Raw genomic sequence first — 18,730 nt, 5'->3', positions numbered from 1 at the left:
GCTGTGCAGAGAAGCCCAGCCCCGGGGCTGGGTAAACAGCAGGGCTGTGCCGGGGAAGGCGTGAGCGGCGGCCAGCAGGGCCAAGGGGACTGGGTGAAACGGGAGGGACACGTGGCCAAGCCCTGCCTGGCGCCGCAGGGGTTGAAGCCCCTGCAGCCACGGACCCTCCATGGGCACAGGAGGGATGGGGCCGGGAAAGGCTGCCTAGGGTTAGGGTTCCGCCTAGGGTTAGGGTTTTCTAAACCACAAAGCCCAGAGCTCCAGGCACACTGCAGCTGCAGAGGGCATACCAAGGAGGACATAAAAGTTATTCCAAGGAAGCACCTCTGGAGGCAGCCACCTTGTGGCACTTTTGTGTCCTCCTTGGCATGCCCTCTGCATCTGCAATGTGCCTGGAGCTCTGGGCTCTGTGGTTTAGAAACCCCAACCCCAACCCTAACCCTAGGCATAACCATAACCCTAACCGTAGCCAGCAAATCAGTCTTGCAATGCTCACACCTTTATTGATACAAATGTACAAGGACACATCTTACAGTGGGGAGTGCAGCCCCGGCACGGGGCAGGACGCCCGGGGAGGGGTTCAGGACGCCCGGGGAGGGGGGACCGCAGGCGCCCCAGTCCAGTGTAATGCCGTGGGTGGCCTCCGGAGTAGCGGCCACCCAGAGAGGGGTTTTGTGGGGAGTGGGGGTACAAGGCCACCGCCGCCACGGACAGCTACAGAGGCTATGTACAGGATAAGTTAGGCGCGTGCCATGGGGTGGGCAGGGGGCTGTACAGGGGGGATGCAGGCACCTACCCCGCAGGCTGAGCACCAGCTCCTTGATGGCACGGGGGGCACGAGGAACCCCGCACCTCGGCTCCCCAAAAAGGCCACTTGCAGCCATGCTCGCCCCAAGTGCTGGCTGCTGCCAGAGGGAAGGGAGGCATGGAGAGTGAAGGGGCCTGGGGACATGGGGAGGACTCGGGCTGGCGCTCACTGCTTCTTCTCACGAGTGGTGATGGTGACCAGCTGCTTGGCGGCCTTGGCGATGTCGTAGGCACACTGGATGACCTGCTGGGTCAGGAGCTGGTAGTCCACAGTGGCGCCGGGCTCGGGGGGCACAGTCTTGCGGCACTCGCTCTGCAGCCGGTAGGCGCTGGCGTTGAGCAGCCGCAGGGAGCTCCGCACCGTCTCCAGTGCTGGTTTCTGTGGCAGAGCACAGGACCAGCATCAGAACCTATGCTCAGGGGGCTGACAGTGTCTGGTGGAGATTACAACCACCCCAGGGACACACCACTCCTCCTACCTTAGGGAAGAGTGATGCCATCTCTGTCACAGCCGAGTGGATCTTCTCTGAGCAGGGCACGAAGCTGGGGGCAAGGGCAAAGGGTGAGTAACACGGAGGACAGCGGCTCCCGAGCAGGGAGGGTGACAAGGCATGGCTCCAGCCCTGGTCTGGGTGTCCAGAAGAAACCTAAGGCTGTGCCCCAGTCCTACCTATCATGCTTGGACTCTTGTGCTGCCCGCAGCAGCTCCTGGATGTTCTTGGTGACCTGCTCAGTTTTGAGGATGACGTCCTCTGTACTGGGCAGGCCGGGGTCCAGCTCCCCGTCCAGCGGGTCCAGCTCGTGGGGGAAATCCTCATCCTTGCTCAGCTCCACATACCGCTTCCCCTCCATGCTGCAGGGACCAACCAACCGCCCTGGGTCAGTATCAGCCCCTTGTCTCTGTGTCCCCATGTACCCTGCTGCAGCCCCCAGCCCCACCACTCACCTGATCAGAACCTCACCGGCCTGTGTGTTGTCGTAGTCACTGTCAGTGCCGCTGCCATGCCGGTCCAGCTTGCTCTGGAGAGGAGAGGAGCAGTGTCAATCCCTGCCCAGCCCCATCCCCACAAAGGGTCGGGAGTCTCCCCACCACAAAGATTGTTCCCCCTCCCTGATACATCACCATGTGTCGGGCACCATCAGGCGGGCAGGAGAGCAGCGGGGAGGATGGAGGGAAGGGCACCGAGGAGGCAGATGGACCTTTCCGGATCTGGAGGGGGAAAAGAGGGGAAGTCCATGCTGAACGGGGTGCAGAAGGGTGTGGAGCCGACCCCGGTGACGTGCAGGGGAGGACGAGCACAGGGGACACCGCCACCCTGCATGCAGGAACATTCCGCAGCTGCCATCCCTTGGGGAGGTCCCCGGCCTGACCCAGGGGGGTGCAGGGCGGTGGGGGGACAGGACATCCCAAAGGCCACATCCTGGGCAGGCGACAGCCACCATGTCCCATGCAGGAGCCGCCCCCGCTGCGGCCCCCTTACCCGGTACACGCTGGCCGGGATGTGCATGGAGTACAGAGCCTCGTCCTCCACCTCCTGGCGACACACGAAAGGTTACGGCCCCGTGGGGACGGGACCCAGCACCCTGTAGGGCTGGGGGACTGCTGCACCCCAAAACCCTCCCACCCAGCCCAGCACACTCACGCCGGGGCTGAAGGGCTGGAGCCGGGTCACCAGCTCCTCCACCGGCTGCCCAAAGGGTTTCAGCGCCGAGCCCGGCTCGTACATGGAGAAGGCCTGGCGGTCCCGGCGGTGGGGGGGGGCTGTGCCCGGCGGGTGCCCGTGCTCTGGCCGCTCGCTGGGGGCCGGGGTTGGATGTGCAGGACCAGTCTGCTGCCGAATCTGCGTGTTCTCTGCCTGCAGCTTGTGGATCTGCAGCCAGGAGAAGAGGGAAGGCATCAGTGAGGAGGGGAGGGTATGCTGAGCAGGGGAGTCCCGCTGGCCCCACACCCACCTCGCGCTGCAGCCGGCGCAGCTCATCGCTCAGGCTGTTGTTCACCTTCATCAGTTGCTGCACCTTGGCCTCAGAGGCAGCCAGAGCCTTCTTCACCTCCAGGTACTCCTGCAGCGTGATGGGGCCATCTGACAGGTCGGAGGAGTCCATGCTCTGCAGAGAGAGGAGCTCAGCTCTAGGATCCCAGAGGTGGGGGTCTGGGAGGGGGTCCAGGCCGGGGCCCAGGCTCACCCTGGCGCGGTTGTTGCGGGAGGCGTTGCGCAGCAGCTCCTGGTCCGTGTCCTCGTCAGAGGCGACGCTGTCGTAGTCGTGCTGGTCGTCCAGGTCACTCTGGCTCCGCAGCGAGTAGTCGAGGGCGTCTGGGGAGGGCAGGGTGGGTGCTGAGCACAGGGCAGGGGGAAGTGCTCAGCCCCTGCTCGCTGCCCTCCGTGCCTCACCTGTGGGGCTGAGCAGACTCTTCCCTTGCTGCCGGCGCTTGGCTTCCCCGAGGATGTCGATGAGCAAAGTGGCAAACTCCCTGGCGTTGAACCTGGCCAGTTTTTGCCGGCCCTGAGGGCAGGAGGGGGAGAAAGGAGCTGAGCAGAGGTCTGAGTGCACAGGGGGGTCGTGTGGCCTAGAGGGGGCCTCACCTGGTTGCGCGTGGCTGAGTACTCAGGGTTGACAGGGAGGAAGGGGACGGCGCTGCGCTCTGTCACCAGCGTGCTGTGGTTCTGCGTGGTCAGCCAGACTGCAGGAAGGCACCTGGTGTCAGACCCGGGGGACACAGGGGCTGGACCCCCCCGGACAAGCAGGCTGCAGGGCCCGGAGCCGGCAGGACGCAGGCGCGGGCGCAGGGCCAGCCTGCTGGGGTTGGGAGTGGAGCCTGGCCAGGCTGACGGGAATCGCCTCCCCCAGCCAGCCAGCAGGGCTGGGGTCCCCCCATAACCCACTAACAGGACCCCAAAAGTGCTCTTCACCCTTTCAGGCACCAGCTCAGCACCCCCCAGCCAGTGGGAAGATGGTTTGACGCATCTGTTGGCACCCGCCCCACCACGGAACTGGGATTGCCCCCACCCTGCCACCCCCCAGATCAGGGGCACCACTGCAGGCTGAGCTCCCATCCCTGGGGGATCCCAGCACCCACCTCCAGCAGCACCCAAGCCCTGGCACCCAGCGGCGGCCCCTCGCTCTGAGCAAAGCTGAGCAAACCTTCCCGGCCGGAGGAATGAAGGAGGGGCCTGCGGTCCCGGCGGACGCGTCCAGATCGGGGGGGGGAGCGCAGGGCTCAGCCGCGGCCCCGCCGCTGCTCCTCCCCCGTGCCGCGCCGCCCGCCCCGGCCCTGGGGGGCTGCACCCCGCACCCCCCGCTCACCCGCGTCGTTCTCCCGACGGTCCACCTCGTCGTACACGTCCATGGCCAGCTCCTCGAAGAGGCGGTTGCTGAGCTGCAACAGTACAGGGGACAGTGTCAGGCAGGAGGAGAGGGACAGGCGGGACACCCCCAGCCCTGCCCTGGCCCCAGCTCACCGCCTGCAGCTTCTTCTTGGCTGCCTTGGCCAGTTCAGAGAGGTCCAGGCTGGGGGGTACGGGGAGGGGGAAACAAAAAGTGGGGGTTATTCCTGGCCTGTTCACACCAAAACAGTCCCCAGCTGCACCCCACCAAGACAGGGACCTCCCCCCTCAGGCACTGGGGGCTTCACCAAGCAGGGCTGGCAGGCAGGCACAGGGAGATGAGGTGGTGGGGGGTGGGCGGGACCCCCTCCCCGAGTGCCCCCCAGGTGCTGGGCTGGGCCGAGCGGCCAGGGCTGCAGGGGGGGCCCATGCCAGCAGCATGGGAGTCCCCGGAGCCGAGCGCCGAGCGGACAATACCTCTGTGCCATGCACTTTGGGCGCACCCTGCGCTCCGGAGAAGGCAGCGGAGGGAAGAACAGGATAAAGGCGGACGTTAAACGCGCGGGCACGCCGACCCCCCACCCCCCAGGGACGCTCCAGTGACTGGGGTCCCCCCTCAGCCCAGCGGGGACGCTGTGGGGGACATGGGACAGGGCAGCAGAGCCACGGGCGCCAGGCACTCACCTGTCAGCCATCTGCGGGATGATGTAGTGCCCATTCTTGTGGTCTGCATAAAGAGAGGGGGGGTGAGCAGGGCCACGTGCTCCCTCCAGGGTAACCCCCTCACCCCAGGACCCCCTCACTCACCCGGCTTCCTGCCGCAGAGGTAGAAGGCCAGCCGGTCAGTCAGCTCGTACTGGCACTCCACCAGACGCTCCGCCAGCTCGTGCTGGGCTGCCTGCCTGTGGGAGGGCCGGCAGGGGTGATGCCCACCCTAACTGGGGGTGCAGGCAGGGGTGACCCCCTTCCCTGCCCTCACCTGGCATAGTCAATGGGGGTCCGGCCGTTCACATCGGGCGCCCCAGGGTCGGCACCGTAGACCACCAGCAGCTCTGCCTGCAGGATCTGCCCGGCCTTGGCGGCCACGTGCAGTGGCGTGGTGCCCTTCTCCTGTGGGCATGGGCAGCCTCAGCCCTGCAGCCTGCATGTGGCATGAGGCTCCGGAACCCCCCTAGGCCCCACACCACCTCTGGGGTCCCTGAGCCCCACCAAAGCTCACCGGGTGGAAGAAGTTGGCCTGGGCACCCAGTGAGAGCAGGCGCAGGCAGGTCTCCAAGTTGCCTGTCCGCACGCTCGAGTGCAATTGCTGCAGAGGAGAAAGCTGGTAATGGGGGGATCTGTCCCCACTGCCACAGGGGGGTCCCTGAGCCCCCAACCCCACCTTGCTGAGGTCCTTGGCAGTGACGCCGTCATCATCCCGGCAGGGCAGCTTGTGGACGAAGGCCAGCATCTGATACTTGGCACGGATGAACTCCGACTTGGTGGGGCTGGAGGGTGGGCAGTGGGTTTTGGGGTGAGGAGGGGGCTCCCAGCCAGTGCTGACCCCCTCCCCACAGCACAGGGGGCACTTACTGCACTTTGTCCTGGGGGTTTGCCTTCCGGCGCCCACTCTGCACCTGCGCTGGATCCAGCAGTGAGTGCTCCCAGATGGAGTTGGCCCCGTTGCTCGCCAAGGTGTGCACCATCTGCAGGGGACAGGCAGGGCCCAGTGGGCATGGGAGCTCCCAGCGTATGTCTCCCCACATTCCAGTGTCCCCAGCACCCACCTGGAGCAGGGTGGCGGGCCAGGGGCTGTGGCGCAGGTGCTTGACGATGGAGATGTGGCGGCCCAGGCTGCGGTGCACGCTGCAGCACTCGTCACAGATGAGCACCCCGCGGTTGATCGACGCCCAGCCAGGGTCTGGGGGTGGCATGGGGTTGTCAACGGGTGTCCCCTCCCCATGCCATCCCCTCCTCATGCATCCATCCAGCAGGGGGGATGCGTTGCCACAGCAACCATTTCCCGAGAGATGGAGAGGGGCTCAGCCGATCACCAGGGGAAACCCACGGGTTTCCCATAGCAACCACCAACCAAAAGGGGGGCAGGGTTTGGCCCCCCACCATCAGGAGGACAGCTGGTGGCAGGGATGATGCCAGCACACTCGGATCAGGGGCACTCTGGCTCACTGCGAGGTCACTCACCCCCGGAGCCCCTGGCTGGGTGTTTGGGGGGTCCTGGATGGGGGCAGTGTGCCCTGCAGTGTGGGTGGGCACCCCCAGTCCATGGGCTCCTATGTAGGGTGGTCAGCAGCTCTGCAGCCTCAGCACCCCAGCGCAGTCACCCCACAGGACAGCCCAGCTCCAGGGCAGGTGCCACAGACCCCCACGCTGCCGTGCCCCTCCAGCCCCGCCGCTGGCCCCGGCCAGCCGGACTGGAGCCCTTTGTGTCCCCGCTGGGAACAAAGGATCGTTTGAGCAGCCGCGCTGGCCCTGCGCTGGCACCAGCCCCGGCACCCGCGGGGGCACCGCTCCCGGCCAGGCAGCAGCTCCCCACGCCTGCACCCCAAAAACGGGTCCTGGGGACGAGGGGGTCTGGCCCCGCAGTGTGGCCGTTGAGCTGCAGCTGTTCACAGCAGCATGAGGACAGGATTTGAGGACCCCCGCTGGGTCACAGCCACCTCCCCCCTTCCCGGGAAACGCAGCCAGGCACGGGGTGACGATGCTAAATGGTTCCCAGGTGTCCCCTCTGCCGGGCACGACAGGGGAGTCCTGCCACCCTCTGCCCAGCCCCACCCCCTCCCCTTGTTTCTGTAGGTCCTACACAAACACCACACTGTCCCACGGCGGGGGCAGCCCCAAGCCCGGGGACACAGGGCCTGGGGAGGTGGCCGCACTGGCCTGCCCGATGGCCCCGAGGGGGACAGTGGCCCCACGACCTCACAGAAGAAGGCAGGCAGGCAGCCAAGCCTCCCCCACTTCCTTCCTCCCTGCAGGGTCCCAGACCCCTCCCCACGCACACCCCAGAGCCCTGAGGACCCCGTGTTGGGGGGCACGGCATCCTGCCGTGCTGCAGTGCCCCGGGGCCGGGGGGAGCGGTGGCCCCCCCAGCCTGGCAGCCCCGAGCACGCAGATGGCAGCGCCTTGGCAGCCGGTGCGGCGGCATCTGTGCCTTCGCACCCGCTGCCCACGGCCACCGCCGGGAACAGGACGCTCCGTGCGGGGGGAGCCGGCCCGCGTCCCCCCTTGCGGGTGGATCCAGAATATCCCTGGGGCAACAGCCCCTCCCGCCCTAGGTCCGCTGGGATGTGGTGGGAAGCGAGCAGGCACTGCAGCAGACTGTGTGCTTGCACAGGGACACTCCAAACCCTGGGAGGATCCTGGAGTCCAAGGGAACTCGCCGCACCTCAATCTCTGCATCGGGATGTGGGCTGACACCGGGACCCCCAGCACTCGGCCCCGCATCGCTGACGGCAGGGCTGGGGCCAGCCGGCATCCCTGCGTGGGGCCGAGGGAGGCCGGGCAGAGGGACCGAGGCACCCCACGGGCACCTCCCCATGCAGGGCCAGGCAGCGCATCCCCGGCAGCGACAGCGGGTGCTCCCAGCGCGCTAGGAAACGGCCTCTGGACTTTATAACTCATTTCCTCCCATGGCTGCCAGGCGATAAGAGATTGGAAGAAACTGTTTTCCATTTCCACTGGCCTCAGCAGGGAGCCCCGGCACCGCCCCGGGAACCCCTGGCCCCCCGCTTGCCCGCCGGCACGGGGGATGCCTGGAGGCAGGGCAGCCTTTCGCCCACGCGTGCCGACAGCTCTCCTGGCAGGATCCGGCCATTGGCACGTGGCCGGAATAATTTCGGCACAGCCTTGGCCCGCGGGCAGCTTTCCGGGGCCGGCTCGGAGACCCGTTCATTCATTGCCGTGGGGCCACCTGCACCGGCTACGGGCAGGTTTGGGGTCCGACCCTACCGTGGGCAGGGTTTGGTGGGCCAAACCCTCCGCGACGCCCACGGGCGCGTCCCCAGCGTGGGGCTGTGGGCACCGGCACCGCCGGGGATGGGAATGGTCTTGCCCAGGCTCGGCTCTGGCTTGCAGCGCGGCGGCCGCCCGGCTCGCCCGACCGGCACCGCCAAGCCCGGATCCGGCTGGGGTGGGTGCTGGCTGTGGGCTGCAGGACGGCGTCCCCCATCATCCCGTCATTTACAGGGTCACCAGCGCTGCTGGCACCGACCGCCGCGTCCCCAGGCTGTGCCAGCAGCCCCCGCGCTGGGGTGAGAAAGCCGTGGGTGGTGCAGGGGGGCGTGGGGGCACTCGGGGTGCGCTGGAGGAGGGCATGCGGGGGTATCGGGGTTGTGTCTCGAGTGTATGCGGGTATTCCAGGAGGCTAAAAGGGGGTGCAGCAAGGGGGTCATGAGTTTCATCAAAGCGTTTCACTGGGGGCACATCAGAGGGCTGCTGGGGGGCAGGCGGGGGACTCAATGGGGCTCCCTTGGGTGTGCAGAGTGGGTTGGAAAAAGGAATCACCAGGGCGGTCCTGGGGGCACTCAGGGAGCTGCAAAGGGGTCTCGACGTGGGGCGTACAAGGAGATGCAGAAGGGGTCATGGGGAGCAGTCCGGGGGCAAACACCTCGGGGTACAGCGGGGCTGACGGGTGTACGGGGGACGCACCGGGGGTGCCGTGGGGCGCAGAGGGGGCTCTCGGTGGCGCGGGGGGGCGCGCACGGCAGGCTCCGGGGAGCAGCCGGAGCCGCGGGGGGGCGGGCGGGGCCGTGCCGGTGCCGATGCGGGGGGGCCCTTACCTGGGGCGCTGCAGTCGGCGCACACCTCTGCCCGCGGCGCCTTCCGGGACATCCTCAGCGGCGAGGCGGGCCCGGGCCCGGGCCTCTGCGCCAGCGTGGGGCGGCGGCGGCGCCCCCGGGCCCGCCGGGGGAGCGGCGGCTGGGAATGGGGGATGGGCCGGGCGGCGGGGCGGGGGCAGCGGGGCCCGGGGCGGCGGGGCCGGGGGCTGCCGGCTGCTCCCAGCGCCCGGCGGCTCCGCAGGAAGCGGCGCAGGCCCGGCCCCGGCGGAGGAGGGGCCGCACCGCCCCCGCCCCGCCACCGGCAGCGCTGCCGCGGCCGCCCCGCACCGGCACCGGCACCGCCCCGCACTCGCAGCCGCACCCGAATCCGCACCGGCTCCGGCACCGCCCCTCACCGGGACACGCACCGGGAACGTCCCCGCGCCGCACACGAATTCGCACGGGCACCGGCACCGCTCCACACCCGCACCGGGAACGCCCCCGACCCGCACCGCGCCTGCAAACGCCCCCCGGACAGCCCGGTCCCGGACCCGGGCACCTCATCTGCTGCTGGGCATCAGCCCAGCTCTGCTCCTGATCCCGGGCATCCCCTAGTGCTGACCCCAGTGCCCGCCCTCGGTGCACTCCCGCTCCCCTTTTCAGCCCAGAGCACTGTCCTGGTCCTGCTCCCAGCCCTTGTCCTGTTTAACCTGGAGGGGTGGCACTGGTCCCATTCCTATTCCAGGTCCTGTGTAACCCAGTCCCAGCCCAGGGCACCTCCCAATTTGGTCCTGCCCTGGACACTTGTTCTGGATCCAGCCGCAGTGCTGGGGCAGCCCCAGCCCTCTACCGTGTGCCACCTCTGACTGTGGGGTGCCACCCCACCTCTGACTGACTCTGCCACCCACTCCCCGACACACCCCTTCTCCAGGACACGGGGCTTGGCCACACACCCTTTAGGGCGCTCAATAGGGGATTTTGGGGTGGGCGGGGCGATTGGGGACTATTTGGGGTCTGCTTCTACTGCGACCCTTTAGGTACTTGGACCAGAGGGGACACCCCATGGGGGCCCCACAGACACTGCGGGGGTCAGACCCCAGCGGGAGCGGGGGCAGTGGGGCCGCATCGTGTCCCCAACACCGTGGGGCAGGCGGGGTGACCTCACCGCGGGCTGTGAGGAGGTGGCTCATGACGTCATGGGGCAGCCGGGCTGGCAGGGGGATGGGGGATGCTGTGCGGGGACAGGGGCGGGGGGATGCGACCACCGCCACCGCCACGGCTGAGCAGAGAACAACACCGCGGGGGTTCCCGCCACGGGAGGGTGGGGAACAGCGGGGAGGGGGGCCAGGAGCGTGGCGCCGGCGGAGGCCGGGGCGGCCGCAGAGGCCCAGCCTTGCATTGTTCTCGGGCGGCAGCCGGAAAACGCGACGCCCGCCCGGGAGAGACGCAGGCGGAAAAGGAAACGGGGCTGGGGGCCCGTGCCTGGTGCTGCGGGGGCGGGAGTCGGGGTCCCCCCACAGCCCCCACATGGTCCCCACCTGCCGCCTTCACCCCTGCCCAACCGTATGTCCCGGCCCGCTGCCCCACTGGGGGAGCGGAGGTCAGCTGGGAAGGGGAAGATCAGCCTGGGAAAGGGGGGAATTTGGGGAGGATGCTGACAGCTAATGGGGTGCCCCTTCGCAGGCCCCCCCGCGGGATCGGAGGCCGCGGTGATGGGCTGAGCGTTGCGGGAGGGGGGCGAGGAAAGAGGAGGATGAAGATAAGGAAGAAGAAGGGGGCGATGCCGGGCAGGGCAACTACAAGTCCCATGAGGCCGGGCGATGCGGGGGGGGCCGGGGAAGCACCGGGCGGGAGGTGGCGGCCCGCCCCGCCCCGCGCCCCCCCCGCCCCGCGCCGCGCCGCCCCGCGCCGCGCCCGCCGCGCCGCTCCAGCATGCACGGAGGATGCTCGCGTCTTGCTCGGGCAGGAAGGGGCCGGAGGGCAGGTACCCGCTGCATTACCTCGTCTGGCACAACCGCGCCCGTGACCTGGACCGGGAGCTCAGCGCCAAGCAGGTGGGGCGGCGCGGGGACACTCCCGGCACGGCCCGGCCCGGCCCGGCTCCTCTCGGGCTGATGCAATGCTCGGGGCCGGGGTGAGGATGAGGATGGAGATGAGGGGGGTGATAAGGATGGGGTCGCTCTCTGCAGTGGCGGGGCTCTGGGGGTGTGGCGTGTGTCCCCACCTGCACCCCTGGTCTGTGCCTGCTGCCCCCGGGGCTGCCACGGAGCGGTGGGTGCCACCCGCGGGTCCCCTGCATCCTCCAGCACACGCAGCCCTGAGCATCTCTCTGCACGTGTCCCCAGCTCCCCGCTAGGCCTCTGCAGACCCCCGGCCCGCACCCCGCTTCTCAGGGTATTGTCAGCCCCCTGGGGGTGCAGCATTCAGCTCCCCGCTCTCAGGCTGAGCCCCTCTGGGGGCGGGGGGCAAGGGCCCTGGTGCTGTTGGGGCGCAGCCCCCCCGCCCTACAAGGGTTCTTCTCAGGGTGAGGGGACCCACTTTGTCCCTCAGCCCGGGAACCTCCCAGCCGCCCGGTGATGGAGCGGGGTGTGGGTGCTTCCCCGGCGGGTTCCCAGCCTCCCTCTCCCCGGTGGCGATGCAATTCAGGTAATTAAAACCCAACCCCGAAGACGCAGGAAACCGCAGGCGCTGGAGGGAGGCTTACGGGGAAGCTGTGCTGAGCATCCCCAGCCTCTCGGCCCGAGTCCTCAAACCCCAAGGCACTGAGGGCCATGCTGGATGGACCCTGGTGATGCATGGAACGGGGGTCATTGTGCCGCGAAGCTCCCGCCGGGATGCAGGCGCTGGCTCCCGCCACACCCGTCTCCATTGTGGGGTCCAGCCGGAGGCTGCGCCAGCATCGCCCCGGTCTCCCACCCCACGGCCAGTGTTTTTATTTTCCTGCTAATTTGGGGTCAGTCTTCCCAGGAGCTCAGCGCGGCAGAGATCAAAGCCGGGCTCGGCAGACGGGGAGGTGGAGGGGCTGCGGGGGGGCTCTGACCCGCTTGCCTGCAGAGAGGCTCCAACCCTCCAGCTTGGGAAGTACGGGGACTCTGCCCTGGCCCCCGCTGGCATTTGCTGGGTGAAAGCAAAGCCGGCCATGTGTGCACCCCAGGGGGGCGGGGGGGGGGGCGGGGGGAGCATGGGTGCTGCAGGCCAGACTCTGGGGCAGATGAGGGCTTGGGGGAATGAGGTGAGGGCCAGCCCAGGCTCCCCGCTCTGTCCGGGGCATCCAGGGACAAGGCTCAGCCCTTATCCCTGCCAAAGCATCTCCTGGGTAGGGGGCTAGGGCTGGTGCTGTTGAAATGCTGGAGGCTGGGTGCCCCCCTGCCCAGGACTCTGCCCTCCCTCTGTCTTTCTGACCCCCACAGGGCAGTGGCTCCACATGCTGCCCCTCCCCAGGGCAGGTGTTTGGGGTTGGGAAGGACTGGGGCAGCTGAGAGCATTGCTCCTCTCCATGTCCTCATAAGGGCTCTGTGTCTGCCGCCCCCAAATTGTCACCATGGGCTCCCATCCACACTTGCCTCCACAAGGCAGCAAGGGTCAGTGGGTCCCCTTGACAGGGACATCACGAGGATGTGGCAGGCAGTGACGTGGAGCCTGTTGTGCCAGGACACCCCTCACCACAGCCTGCCCCCTCAGGCGTGACAAGGACCCGGGGCTGCACAGGGACAGCAGTGCCTGGCACCATCTTCCCGTGCTGGCTCATGTCCCCTGTTGCTACCCAGGAGCAGGAGCTGGGGTTCTCCAACCCAGGGACAGCCCCAGTGGAGGGACGTGCTGTGCCACGTGCCCGGCTGGCACAGGAGGAGCGACTGAGCTGCGGCTCTGCACTGCACCGCTGCCACCCCAAATCCACCCCCGGCCCTGTCCTCGTCCCCAGTGGGTGTCATGGCCCCAGGATGGGCAGCACGTGGAGGTCTGTGCAGTGGTCCCCAAGCTGGAGCCAACCCAACACCAGGGCTCAGGACTGAGCTCTTGCTGGCCAAATCTGGGTCACGCCGTGTCCCCTGGGGTGGCTCCAGCACCATGTCCCCACACTGGGGACCCTCATCCTGCCCAGTGATGGGGCAGGGCTGCAGCTGGGGACCCCCACTGAGCCTGCTGCCCCCACCCCCAGCTGGGGGGTGATTGCCTTAATTAGAGCAGTTTCATTAGTGCAATTAAAAAGCAGCAGTCGCCTGGAGAGCATTGGAGCGACATTGACTCCCAGGGAGCTGGGGGGCTGTTTTGCTCCCGTGGTGTGGGCAGACTGGGGGGGGTCCCCCTACCTGGTGAGTCCCTGGGGATGAGGGACAGGGGAATACACAGCCTGGGCAGGGACAGGAAGATCCCTGAGGCATCAGCAATGCAGGACATGCCTAGAGCAAGGCAGGTGAGACTCCAGGCACCAGGGAGCCCATGCTCCACCTCTGCCCATCCCCAAGAACCTCTGGCTGCCCTGTCCCAGCTGGCACCTTTGGCTCCTGCACCCCAGGTTTGTTCTCCTGAGGGTGGCCTCCCCAGCATCAATTATTTGGGCGCTGCCCCACTGCCTCCTGCCCTGGCAGTATCTGAGTGCTCCTCTCCAGGCACTTCTACCCCAGCTGGGTGCTGGGGGCACAGAGGGTGTCCCCCCTTTCCCTGAGCCATGTCCCCAGCTGGGCACGTGTGACGCTGCTTCCCACATGGGGAGGAGGGCCCGTGGGTGCCGGGGGTGCCCACCCGCCACCGCACCAGGGATTCCTCAGGGCTGGCTGGGTGCCAGGCTCCGGGTTTGGCACAAACAACGGCAGCCCCAGCGACGGCTCCCCAGGGCCCCGGGGATCCTCCGAGCAGCCGCTCCGCTCCCGCAGCCGCCGCCCCCGGCTCAGGCAGGGGAACACGTGCGCCCGCCGCAGCCCACATCGCCCGGCCCTGGCAGAGGGGGGCTGCCGGCAGCTGCTGCCTGGCAACTGGGCACAACCCCCTCCAAATCCTAGAGGTGGGGGCTTTTCTGGAGATTGCAGCTGCATTGAGATGTGCAGAGCTCCGTGCGCTGTGCCTGGGGCATCTGTGCCCCCCCACTGCTGTGCCGTGCCCCTGCTGTGCACCTGCCTGGTGGGTGCAGCCCTGCCTGGCTGTGATGAGGTGTGCTGGGTGCCGGCAGCCACCACCGTGCTCTCCATGCCCTCTCCATGGGTCTGGCGGTGGCAGCGGGGAGAGGCTTCGAGGTGCCTCTCTTGGGGGAGGTCAGGGGTGGGGCTGCTCTCCCAGATACTGTCAAATGTTGGCTGCTTTCTGTGTCTGGGAGCTGCACATCTGTGAGAGAGCACTGGAGAGCAAGGTCTGGCCACCCCAGTGATCTCAGAGCCTTGTTCCTTCCTGGCAGGCGGACATCGAGCAGCTGGACCCCCGAGGACGCACTCCCCTGCACCTGGCCACCACACTGGGCCACCTGGAGTGTGCCAGAGTGCTGCTGAAGCATGGCGCCGATGTGGGCAAGGAGAACCGCAGCGGATGGACAGGTGAGCGGGTGGCTGCCGCCCTCCATCCTCCTTCAAGCTGCCCTGATGGAGACATGGGCATGGAGATGGGCGTAGGCACGAGCATGGACACAGATGTGGACCTGGACATGGGCATGAAATTGGGCACAGGCATGGTGAAGCTCCCCAAGGCACTGCTCACGTGGTACTCTGTGCCTGTGGCTCCTGTGCAGCGCCCAGCTCTGCAGTGCCATGTGTGCCGTGCTGTGCCACACCGTGCCACGGCCCTGGGCACTGCCCCTTTGCCCCCAGTCCTGCAGGAGGCTGTGAGCACCCGTGACCTGGAGTTGGTGCAGCTGGTCCTGCGCTACCGCGACTACCAGAGAGCCATCAAGCGCCTGGCGGGGATCCCCGTGCTGCTGGAGAAGCTGCGCAAGGTACCTCCCTCAGCAGGGGCTGCAGGGCTGCGGCCACGGGCTGCCCCTGACCCCTCCGTGCTCTCCACAGGCCCAGGATTTCTACGTGGAGATGAAGTGGGAGTTCACCAGCTGGGGTGAGCTCAGGGCACAGTGTGGCTGTGGGAGGAGCGGGAATTTCCCAGCAGAGTCCCCCTCCCCCTGCATCCATCCCCATTCCCAGGTCGGGGGTCACCTGCCCCCTTGTCCCCTGCAGACCCCCGTTCTGCCAAGGCATTTTGTTCCCCAGGTGTGTCCCCCACCCATCTCAGTGCTGTCAGCCCCCTCGAGGGTGCGGGTGTCCCCATCCCCAGCAGGGCTATTGGCATCTCTCCCCAGTGCCCTTGGTGTCCAAGATCTGCCCCAGCGACACCTACAAGGTGTGGAAGAGTGGCCAGAACCTGCGGGTGGACACCACACTGCTGGGCTTCGACCATATGACCTGGCAGCGGGGCAACCGCAGCTTCGTCTTTCGGGGACAAGGTGAGGTGACACCGCCATGTCCCCCTCCCTGGGGAGTGGTGCCAGGTGACACGGTGGGGACTGTGGTTGTCCTGACCCCCTTCCCTGCAGACAGCAGTGCGGTGGTGATGGAGATTGACCATGACAGGCGGGTGGTCTACTCGGAGACGCTGGCCCTGGCTGGCCACGACCAGGAGGTGCTGCTGGCTGCTGTGCAGCCCACCGAGGAGCAGGTGATGGGGCGGCTGACGGCCCCCGTTGTCACCACCCAGCTCGACACCAAGAACATCGCCTTCGAGAGGTGGGCTGGGGTGGCACGGAGCCCACCCCCAGGGGTGCTGGCACGCCGGGCTGTCCCAAGCAAGTTCATGGTGCCCGTGTCACCCTAGGAACAAGTCCGGGATCCTGGGCTGGAGGAGCGAGAAGACGGAAATGGTGAATGGGTATGAGGCAAAGGTGAGGGGCAGGGAGTTGAGCTGCCTAGGGGGGTATGGTTGGAGCTGTGAGGTGCCCACCTGTGCCATTCCCCCTCCTCGGCCAGGTCTATGGTGCTTCCAACGTGGAGCTGATCACACGGACACGGACCGAGCACCTCTCAGACCAGCACAAGGGCAAGAGCAAAGGTGGAGCCAGCACGGGCTGGGCGGGCGGGGTACCCCTGGCTCTGCCCTCACCCCCTCCTCTCCCACAGGCTGTAAGACCCCCCTGCAATCCTTCCTGGGCATCGCTGAGCAGCATGTGGGGCCCAACAATGGGGTGAGTGTCTCAGGGGTCAGAGGGGGTGGCCCTGCAGTCAGACGTCCCCTCTCACCCCACGGGGCTGTGCCCCCGTGCAGACGCTGATCACACAGACACTGAGCCACGCCAACCCCACTGCCATCACCCCTGAGGAGTACTTCAACCCCAACTTCGAGCTGGGCAACCGGGACATGGGACGGCCCATGGAGCTCACCACCAAGACACAGAAGTGAGAGAGGGAGCAGCAGGCAGGGACTCCCTGTGTCCCCACCTCCACTGCTGCAGAGCTCGAGGTGGGGACAGGTGGGTGTCCCCAGCCCAATGCCTGTCCCTGGCAGGTTCAAGGCGAAGCTGTGGCTGTGTGAGGACCACCCGCTGTCCCTGTGTGAGCAGGTTGCCCCCATCATCGACCTCATGGCAATAAGCAACGCGCTCTTCGCCAAACTGCGGGACTTCATCACCCTGCGGCTCCCGCCCGGCTTCCCCGTCAAGATTGGTATGGACTGGGCTCTGCTGCTGATCTGGCTGGCACAGCCAGCTTCCCTCCTCGCCTTTTTTCCCTTTTCCTGCAGAAATCCCCATCTTCCATATCCTCAACGCCCGAATAACCTTCGGCAACCTCAATGGGTGTGACGAGCCAGTCAGCTCCCTGCGGCACAGCCCCAGCAGCGAGGCACCCTCACCCAGCAGCGACTCCTCCAGCGTCAGCAGCTCCAGCTCCCTCAGTATGTGGGGGGACATAGTGAGGTGGGGTGGGAAGGTGTCCCACTGGGGTCTGGGGGTACAGCTTGTGGGAGTGGGTCACAGCAGGGTAAGGGACACGCAACTGGCAGGGTGGAGTAGAAGGGGGACCCCACGGGTGCAAGAGCAAGGCCAGCTCTGCTCTCCCCACAGCCTCGTGCCGAGCATGTGAGATGGACCCGGCGCTGTTCGAGGTGCCGCGGGGGTACAGCGTGGTGGGCACCCACCAGGACGCCCTGCGGGAGGACGAGGATGACCTGCTGCAGTTTGCCATCCAGCAGAGCCTGCTGGAAGCGGGCAGCGAGTATGACCAGGTGGGCACTGCCACCCCTTTACCTCCTTCTGGCTGAGAGACCCTGCTGCCCACCCCATCCTGACGCCACCTGGGATCCTCACTCACCTCACCTCTCTCCATCCCTGCGTCCCACAATGGCGGGTCAGAATTCATGCTGGGGCGGGGCGGGGCTGGTTTTTGGGCTGCGGCCCTCCAAGCAGCCCTCTATCTCTGGCCACAGGTGACCATTTGGGAAGCACTGACCAACAGCAAGCCGGGCACCCACCCCATGTCGCACGAGGGCCGCCGGGGAGACAGGTTGGTAAGGTCTGGCCAGCCCCCCTGGGGGGAGTGGGTGTGGGTGCTGGCCCCACGGGGACCCCACTGAGGCCCTGCTGCCCCCCAGGACTCCCCAGCACACGGCAGCCCCGCGTCCCCAAGTGGCCCCGGCGCCGGGGGCCGGCAGGGCGCCGGGCACGCTGTTCCCCAGCTACGCGGAGCAGCTGCGCCTGGCCATGGCGCTGTCGGCGCGGGAGCAGGAGGAAGCGGAGCGCCGGACGCGCCAGGAGGAGGAGGATCTGCAGCGCATCCTGCAGCTCTCTCTGACGGAGAAGTGACCCCGCAGCCCCACTGAGCCCCTTGCCCACCCCAGTGGGGGTGGGGACGTGTCTGGGGACACAGAGGGGGAGCGGTGTGGGGGGAGCCAGTCCAAGAACTGCGGAGGGCGAATGGGGAATGGGGGAGCAGGATTTGGCCCAGGGAGGGCGTCCCCAGAGCTGGGGCAATATTGGGGTGAGGTGGGGGCACCCCACAGCAGCACCCCACAGCAGCACAGGGTTGGGGTGGGTGTTGACCCTGCACCTGGGGTGGCAGGGACCAGGGAGGGTACCCCACGGACTGTACCCCTTCTATAGGACACCCCTACTCCCCCAGCCACCCTACGGGGTGCTGCTCAGCCCCTCACGCCAGGACGGGTTGGGGGGCACATCCTGCCCTGGATGGGTGGGCTGCCAGTTGTGTGGGGTTCTGGGGTGCCCCCAGAGCCAGGGGCCTCTGCCCAGCTCCCTCTTCCCCCCCTGCCCAGGCGCTACCAAGTGCACTTACCCGGGAGCTGCTCTGCCTGCCAGCAGGGGTGGGGGCTCAGCCCTGTTGTACCCCACAGCCAGCGAGGGGCTGCACAGCTGCCCCCCATGGCTCGGGGACTGCTGGGGCAGCTGAAGGGGTGCCTGTGGAGGGCAGCCCCGTGTCACCCCCCCTTACCCCTGCTCGCACCCCTCCACCCTGCTCGGATGCCCCCCCTTGGCAGCACTGCACCCCCTTGTCCCGGGCACTGACCCCGAGAGAAACCTTACGTCAAATGGTGCTAACCCCGGCCCCCTGCCCCGGCTGCTCCCCCTTTGCACACAGGGGGCTGGGGGCTGCTGGGTGGGGGGGGCTGGGCTCGCTCTCCTGGGACTTTTCATAGCTGGTGCCCCTCCCTCCACCCACCCGTGCATCCCACAGCAACATCTGCGCCAGGGCCGGGGGAGCCCGAGCAGCTCCGACCGCGGCCAACACCAATAAATGCTCTTTAATGTTCGTCTCTCTCGGCCTCCCTCTGCCTGGGCCAGGGGGTCACAGGCAGCAGGAGCTGGCAGAGGGGTGCAGGCAGCACCCCTGGCACGGTGGTCCCTCGTCCCTGGTACTGCCACGC

The 18,730-nt window shown here is 67.5% G+C and overlaps 2 protein-coding genes across 5 annotated transcripts; one reads left to right on the top strand and one right to left on the bottom strand.

The window, feature by feature from the left end:
- Positions 1 to 477: 477 nt before the first annotated feature.
- Positions 478 to 9,035, bottom strand: GIT1 (GIT ArfGAP 1). Of its 4 annotated transcripts, XM_050981893.1 has the most exons (22): positions 8,906 to 9,035; positions 5,897 to 6,030; positions 5,703 to 5,815; positions 5,512 to 5,617; positions 5,350 to 5,436; positions 5,110 to 5,240; positions 4,938 to 5,032; positions 4,815 to 4,857; positions 4,608 to 4,634; positions 4,266 to 4,314; positions 4,111 to 4,183; positions 3,390 to 3,487; positions 3,198 to 3,309; positions 2,992 to 3,119; positions 2,761 to 2,913; positions 2,451 to 2,678; positions 2,289 to 2,342; positions 1,931 to 2,017; positions 1,754 to 1,827; positions 1,478 to 1,660; positions 1,287 to 1,350; positions 478 to 1,186 (listed from the first exon to the last, which is right to left on the bottom strand). In XM_050981893.1, exons 1-22 carry the CDS (start codon positions 8,955 to 8,957, stop codon positions 974 to 976), a joined length of 2,304 nt encoding a protein of 767 aa, XP_050837850.1. In that variant the 5' UTR covers positions 8,958 to 9,035; the 3' UTR covers positions 478 to 973. The 4 variants fall into 4 exon arrangements, with proteins under 4 accessions (XP_050837850.1, XP_050837852.1, XP_050837851.1 ...); XM_050981895.1 differs by lacking the exon at positions 2,289 to 2,342 and having other exon boundaries at positions 8,906 to 8,972; XM_050981894.1 differs by lacking the exon at positions 4,608 to 4,634 and having other exon boundaries at positions 8,906 to 8,972.
- A 1,749-nt stretch (positions 9,036 to 10,784) lies between these two features.
- On the top strand, positions 10,785 to 17,671 carry ANKRD13B (ankyrin repeat domain 13B). Its single transcript, XM_050981897.1, has 15 exons — positions 10,785 to 10,938; positions 14,274 to 14,409; positions 14,680 to 14,804; positions 14,875 to 14,920; positions 15,162 to 15,305; positions 15,396 to 15,585; positions 15,674 to 15,740; positions 15,826 to 15,907; positions 15,976 to 16,040; positions 16,121 to 16,251; positions 16,361 to 16,518; positions 16,595 to 16,747; positions 16,917 to 17,077; positions 17,279 to 17,359; positions 17,444 to 17,671. The coding sequence occupies exons 1-15, from the start codon at positions 10,828 to 10,830 to the stop codon at positions 17,669 to 17,671; spliced, it is 1,878 nt and encodes a 625-aa protein (XP_050837854.1). The 5' UTR covers positions 10,785 to 10,827.
- The last annotated feature ends 1,059 nt before the right edge of the window (positions 17,672 to 18,730 follow it).

The sequence above is a fragment of the Serinus canaria genome, chromosome 19 (genome assembly GCF_022539315.1).
Source record: "Serinus canaria isolate serCan28SL12 chromosome 19, serCan2020, whole genome shotgun sequence".
Lineage (NCBI taxonomy): Eukaryota > Metazoa > Chordata > Aves > Passeriformes > Fringillidae > Serinus > Serinus canaria.
The sequence above is the reverse complement of the archived record's forward strand: the minus strand, read 5'-3'. Positions and strand labels throughout refer to the sequence as shown.